The following is a 7,081-nucleotide window of genomic DNA, read 5'->3' on the forward strand; positions in this document are numbered from 1 at the left end:
AGTGAAAAGATCTGAAGTTTAGTTAACAAAATGGTGGCTAGTCTTACTGCAGAAAGGAGTAGATGGATTTCTCACCAGGAGTACTGGTAGTTCTCTCAACCTCCACACTTACATTCTGCTTGTATTTGTTTTAAGATTCATTCTTCCCTTTGCTTTATTTTGTTTTTCTATAGTGTTCTGCTGTGTGTATTTACAATATTGTTTTACAGTGTACTAGTTTTACCTTAAACAAAAGGAATAAAATTTCTATAGTGAATTAAAAACATGCAGTTGTAACACTGCAGATTACTCTAAAACTTATTTTTCAGGTTCAAGACTGGCAAAGCATATACCAATCTACTCATATTCCTATACCAAAATTCACACCTGTGGATGAATCTGTGACATTTATCGGTCGGCTTTGTAGAGAAATCCTGAGGATCACAGACCCAAAGTAAGTATAGTAAGTTACTGTAAGTAAGTACTGTACTGTACATGTATTACATATATACATGTAAAATGTGGTATTACATACTGTTGTATGTAATAAAACAAGCTTGTATTACAGCACCATGCATTGGATTGTTCCAGTTCCCAACATATACAACAAATAGTTTTCCCTCCGCTGTCATGTCACCCTCTTTAAAACCAGATTTACCCAGTCCATCCTGTACAATTTAATGTTAGTCTAGAAAAGCTGTGGGTTTAGTCTAAGAAGGAACACTGTATGTTACACACATAGAAGAGAGATAAAAGCGAAGGGTGACAGAACCCTTGAGGAGAGAGAAGTGACTAAACACCTGAGATACTCAGAGAGTCTTTCTAATTTCTGCATCATTAAGGTAACTCATTGCTCACGTTATCACAGGAACTGTCTGCAGCTTATTCTGAAGTGGTTGTTTATTTAATTTTTCCTCAGAATCACATGTTACATTGACCAAATGAACACCTGGTATGATGTCAAAACTCATCAGGAAGTAACCAATAGTCGTCTCTTCTCAGAGATCCAAGATACTTTAGGTACCTTTGGTCTCAATGGTTTAGACAGGCTGCTGTGTTTCATGATTGTGAAGGAGCTGCAGGTAATTTTTGAATTTCAGTTTCCCGAGATCATAATGCTTTTATTGTTTAATAACTTCTAGAGAAATTAAAAAAAAAACTGTTAATGTTTGAAATGGTAAATTGAAATCAAAAGCATTTGAAAAATGTGTGTTCAAACCCAAAAGTAAGAATTTCAGTTATGGATATAATTATGAAAGTTGGTACTCTTGAATAAATGGTGCTGTGTAACACCAAATTATGTGTTAGATTAAACAGTGGTTTGCAAAGAATGCCTTTTGAAGGTAAGCATTGCGTATGCTTAAAAGTTGATCCCAGGTCAACTTCTATTTTTCTGTCTAGACATGAACAAATTAGATTGTTTGGGTCTACCACGATATAAATAAGGTATCAGTTCTATGAAATTACTTTTTCCCTAATACCTCCAAGTGAAACCACATTTTTTTGTTTTCTGAGAAGAATCCAGTCCTAGCCTGGTTAAAGATTTAAGGAAAATAAGTATTGATGAAGACAGTTCTTCCTCAAAAATCAAACTAATAGTTGTCTACAGTGGGTATTACATATTGATGAGGGGGATCTGCTAATTGTCCTTACGCTGATTAACATAACTCAGAAAAGCACTCAGAAAAGTCTAATTTAGAGGATCCTTCAACTCTTCATCTGTAGAAATATTCTTTCACTGCTGTTAAAAAATGTGGCTCTTGTTACCACCAAGATTAAGCACGGACTACATATATGAGGATTTTACTTACTTATTTCTTTCTTTTATTTAGAATTTCCTCAGTATGTTTCAGAAAAATATATTGCGTGACAGGACGGTACAGGATACTTTAAAAGCACTTATGAATGCTGTCAGTCCTCTCAAAGGAATTATAAGTAAGTGCTTACTGGTTAAGATGGAAGAAATCCGTTGTCTTTGTACACTTGCATTTATTTCTCTTCTTACTTTTTCTGGGGTTTAATGCCTCACCCTTTTTGTTTTCTCAGCAAATTCAAATAAGGTTTATTCTGCAGCAATTGCAAAAACTCAGAAGATCTGGACAGCATATTTAGACTCCATAATGAAGGTAGGTTTATGTGACTTAGCGATACACAGAATTCACTCCTAGGCTCTTTGGTTATGTACTTGAATCTGCTTATTTTACGATGTTGTATTATGTTGACCTGGAATTCTGTAACGTCACAAGTGAAGCAGGCATGGATTTGCAAGAGCTCCAGAGCTTTGTCTGTATGGACAGCTCACACTCCACAAAGTACTTAGCACCAAGATTCATATGTAATAGTTTGCCAAAAATGGAATCTGGCACTGGAGATCTGATCTGGGAAGACCGAGTTGTTGCTCAGTATCAGGAGCTCTGAGACTCCCCGCAGCGCCTTGGGAACGTAGTGTACCTAAGGCTGAAGGCCGGAGCAGTAGCCGTGCTAAAAGCTTAAACAAGCTGTCCCATTAACATGTCTCTTTATCTTGTCTCTGTAATGGTAATTTGTGACCAGTGGTTTTCAGAGTGCTGTGAAGAGGAAAGGTCGGGGAAGGAAGGAGGAGGGTGGCTGCAACAAGCCCCCTCTGATGGTTTTTATGCCCACCATTGCTGACCCTAAGGTCTAGGGAGAGGTGGGCAAAAGAGTTAGAAGCATTTCCACTTACCGGTGAAAAACAAGCAAGCAACTGGGATTTTATACCTGTTACCTATTCAGTGCCCTTTTCACACTGCCTGTATTTGCTACCAGAAACTACTCCTCTCTTTTGACTGCACTGCACAGTTTGAGTCCGTCAGTTCTGGCTGCAGGCAGTCTGAATCCGTGCCCTCCTAACCAAAATGAGGAAGTAGCTCCAAACCACTATGTACGTCCCTGCTTTGAGCAGCCCTACAAAGGCTGTTAGGTGAAGTGAGGACTTTGTGCAATCTATTTCACTGTAAACTGATACTCATGAAGCTTTTCCTTAGTTTGACTTTTCCTTCTTTGCATTCAGTATAACACCCCGTCCATTTTTTTTGTCCGTTTGTTTCAACAGGTTGGTCAGATGCAGATTTTAAGACGACAGATGACCAATGAATTAAATTTTTCCTGCAGGTTTGACTCCAAGCATTTGGCTGCTGCTTTGGAAAATCTCAATAAGTAAGAAGCAAAATGTGCTGAAGAGCTGCATGTATCACTGATGTTATTGACTCATCAATCCTTAAAATCTAAATTACGGTAAAATATGGAGTCTGATTGTATTCAGGTTTTTATTGATGAGTATTTGAATCCAAACAAAAACCTTAAATATAAATAACTTGGCAAGTAATTTGTATGAACATCCTAGTGGACAGCGCAGCTTCTAATTGCATGTGGGTATACTTGGATTTGAGCTTATATTTGGATGAGAAGAAAGGACAGTGAAAATGTGTGGTGCTGATTTTGAAGCAGACATGTTGTTTGTAAAAAGATATTCAAAAAAAGGTGGTTTACTCTTGCTTGTAACTATTTAATGTAAAAAATCCAAAGACACAAAACCTGTAATGTGACATGTAGTATCGTGTAAGGTTTACTTGGGGATGATTTAAATATTTATTTAATATAATCAATTTATTTTCCTTTTAGAGCAATACTAGCTGACATTGAAGCACATTATCAGAACCCATCACTACCTTATCCCAAAGAAGACAACACACTTTTATATGAAATCACAGCTTATCTGGAAGCAGCTGGCATTCACAATCCATTAAATAAGGTCAGGTTTACATTCCAGTGCCTGGTACAGTTTGCTTTTTCTAACGTATTGATTATTAACTGAGAAAAAAAAATCAGTATGTGGAAGAACTGTGTTCCTTTTTTCCTTTTTTTCACACAGATCTACATAACGACAAAACGCCTGCCATATTTTCCCACTGTCAACTTCCTATTTCTCATTTCCCAGTTTCCGAAACTTCAGTACAACAGAAATTTAGGTATTGTATAAGTTGTTGTTATATATCTATATATATTAGTGTGTAAATCTAATTAAAACCTATGTGAAATTATCTGTAGAGAAAACAGTCTAATGATTTGCATAGAAAATACTCAGTTTCTGACTTTAGTCCATCATGGCCCGGCAGGTTCGTTGTACTACTGAAGCCAAATACAACACGGTAGGAAAGAGAATCCGAACTCCTGACTTTCTTGTTCTATCCTATGCCTTAGTTAATATCATTAAACCATTTGCTATGGAAGAAAGGCAGTTCTTTTTGTAGTTTTTAATTTTTATGTGTGGGCGAGCGGAAGGGGAGGCACCACAAAAAAACTCATGAGAGTATATTATATAAATTTGCCTCTGCTATGAAGAATATGTTCTGTTTTATAAACGTGTTGTTTTGTGGGTTTTTTGCTGTGCAGGAGTGGTGTGCAAGCGGCCAGCTGATCAAATTGACTGGCTTCCGTTAGTTCTGGGACTCCTTACCCTGTTGAAGCAGTTTCACTCAAGATACACAGAACAATTTCTGGCTCTGATTGGTCAGTTTATTCGTTCAATGATGGAACAGTGCACCAGGTATCCACGTTTTGCTTTTTCCCTGAGTACCACCTCTGTGAAGAGGGCTTCAGTAGAAGTATCACTGCTGTTTCAGTATGTGTTTCTAGTAGAGTATATTTTGACATAATAATAACAAAAATATATTTGACTGAATATAAAATTAAAATACTGTTTCTTTCTTTAATGGAACCACATGGTATCTAGTGGAAACTGTGTCATTTGAAGGCAGGCGCTTTCGTGTAATTTTATCTAAATAACTGATGGGCTAGTAAGAGTATGATCTTCATGGTGGTTTAATTTTAGCCAAAAGATACCAGAAATGCCTGCTGATGTCGTGGGTGCCCTCATGTTCCTGGAAGATTACATTCGCTACACAAAGTTACCAAGAAAGGTAAGAAAGAATTCCATGTCTCCTGTATGTAGTACTGAGCAGGAGTCCTGTGTAGATGAGCTAAATCTTGGTTTATGCTGTGGTTATGTACTAGCAGTCTGATCACACGTACCTGCTCTGGAACATGGCAGCATCTGTAAACAAATATCCCAAATAATGGACTCGTTAACCTTGTCCAAAAAGCAGTATTAACCCTCTTCAGATGTTCTGTTGAAGACTGCGAAAAAGAAATACAGATGAAAAATCTGTTACCTGATAGGAATGAATGAACACTGTTAAGAGGTCATAAGGAATTTTTACCCTGTACAAACTACAAATCATGTTATTTGTGTAGTTTGTGTAATTATTCCTATATTAGTCATAATATCCTTACGGAAAAAAATATTTTCCAGAAAATACAGAGAGGAATATGAAATACAGAAAGGATTTCAACTTTGGGCAGATTCAAGAAGAATCTGTTCCATTTAATCTTCAAAGAATGTCTATGTTGCTGGGGGGCTTTGGGAAGGGAAGAAATAAAATAGAAGTTCTGAGATGTTGCAGAATTAAGTAACAATAAACTTAGCAGTGTTCTAAATGCAAGGCAAAAAGTTGATTAGCAAGCCTAAATTTTAGTGAAACACCATCTCCAGTCCTTGACTGCCTTCCCTTTCTGCCAAAGCATGGCTTCCCAGGCAGCTGCTTTATTTCCTATGCAAGGGAAATTCTGAAAGTCTGGGCATGGAGAGAGACTTTATTTTAGGGTTAAATGCCACTACCTGCATTTGAAGATGATATATTATTCATATGTGGTATTATTAATAAGTCATAATCCCACTTGCTATAGGCTGTACCTCAATAATTCTTGAATAAGTCATTTCCCAGCTAATACTCACAACAGAGAGAGAGAGCGAGATTCTTCTAGTTTCTTTTTCGCGGCCCACAGTGCGATGTAGTAGCAAGTCCAGGTGTCAGTCTTGCAGCTGATACACCTGGTCCCTGTGCCAGCTTCCAGGTCAGCCCGGCGCTGTGTGGAGAGACAGCAGAGAGGGCCTCAGCATTCCTCCAGTCTCACACAGTACCTGTGGGCCCAGCGATTCCTCCCAGCCCCGGGCTTGCCTGAGCTGCCTGGCATGGTGTTCCTTCCTTGCTTGGCGCACCAAGCGAGAGCACGTCCGGGAGCACATCCTGAAGGCGGGGTGGCTCAGGACATTAGCGCCGTGTGCTTGATTCATAGGTCAGACGTGCTTGTTGATGGATGAATAGAGCATGCGAATGAACAATGAAAATCCCTAACCACGCCTTCCTGTTTACTTCAGGTTGTTGAAGCACACGTGCCTAGCTTCATTTTTGATGAATTCAGAACTGTTCTATGAATATGGAGAAGGACCAAGTCTTTCCCCCAAACCTGAGAGGAGGAGTGGGGGACTGGGGATGAGACGAGTACAGCTTTTCAGAACTGTATCTTTTCTGTGCTTTAAGGCAGTACCTACAACTGCCGCTATGAAACATAACCATCAGCACTAGTCTATATAATTAACACTTGTTGAAATCTTGGCATGATACGCAATCTGTATCTCATCCAAACACTGTACATTTTGTACTGCACATTATAAATGCTGTATGTAATTGTTTATGTATAAATCATGTAGGTTTTTGTTCTGAAGAACTATTTGTGGAAGTTTGACTTTTGTATCGCAGATGAACGAAGAAACTGGAAATAAAGGTGTTGGATAGTTTGCCAGGACTGATGATTCCAAAGTGTCAATTTTCCTGTTAAAAGAACACTTTGTGAGGATATATGTACGGTGAAAGAAGGTTTGATGTCTGCCTCTGTACTACACAAAGTTAATTTTCCTCTGTAGAGGACAGAAAAATAATTAAATAGCCACAGTTGAAAAGTTCTGTCATGGTATTCAAAGGCAAAATATTTCTTCTAGTGCAACTGTAACATGATTAATGGTGGGGGCAAGGTGTTTATTCGTACAACTCTCAGTCCTGGTACGGAACCTTTTACACCTGGCATAATTTTCTTCCTAGGGGCTGCTGTGGGAAAGTCAGTAGGGGATGTTATTGTGTCACTGGTGGTATAATCAGCTTGGTGATTATCAGACTGGAAAAGAGGAAGCAAATGCAGCAGCAGAAGGAAGGTTTACTCCGAAAGAGGCATTTATAGCGCAGCT

At 38.4% G+C, this 7,081-nt stretch overlaps 1 protein-coding gene across 1 annotated transcript in view; it reads left to right on the forward strand.

Annotated features, from left to right (window-relative positions):
• WASHC5 (WASH complex subunit 5) overlaps positions 1 to 6,645 on the forward strand; it is a 28,707-nt gene extending 22,062 nt beyond the window's left edge. Inside the window, exons 20-29 of the mRNA XM_055798582.1 lie at positions 309 to 433; positions 899 to 1,061; positions 1,812 to 1,914; positions 2,026 to 2,105; positions 3,053 to 3,156; positions 3,622 to 3,751; positions 3,872 to 3,968; positions 4,393 to 4,546; positions 4,832 to 4,919; positions 6,218 to 6,645. Of these exons, the coding sequence (XP_055654557.1) occupies positions 309 to 433; positions 899 to 1,061; positions 1,812 to 1,914; positions 2,026 to 2,105; positions 3,053 to 3,156; positions 3,622 to 3,751; positions 3,872 to 3,968; positions 4,393 to 4,546; positions 4,832 to 4,919; positions 6,218 to 6,274 (1,101 nt within the window). The 3' untranslated portion in view covers positions 6,275 to 6,645. The remainder of the gene's footprint in view (positions 1 to 308; positions 434 to 898; positions 1,062 to 1,811; positions 1,915 to 2,025; positions 2,106 to 3,052; positions 3,157 to 3,621; positions 3,752 to 3,871; positions 3,969 to 4,392; positions 4,547 to 4,831; positions 4,920 to 6,217) is intronic.
• The last annotated feature ends 436 nt before the right edge of the window (positions 6,646 to 7,081 follow it).

Source organism: Falco peregrinus, chromosome 3, assembly GCF_023634155.1.
Source record: "Falco peregrinus isolate bFalPer1 chromosome 3, bFalPer1.pri, whole genome shotgun sequence".
Lineage (NCBI taxonomy): Eukaryota > Metazoa > Chordata > Aves > Falconiformes > Falconidae > Falco > Falco peregrinus.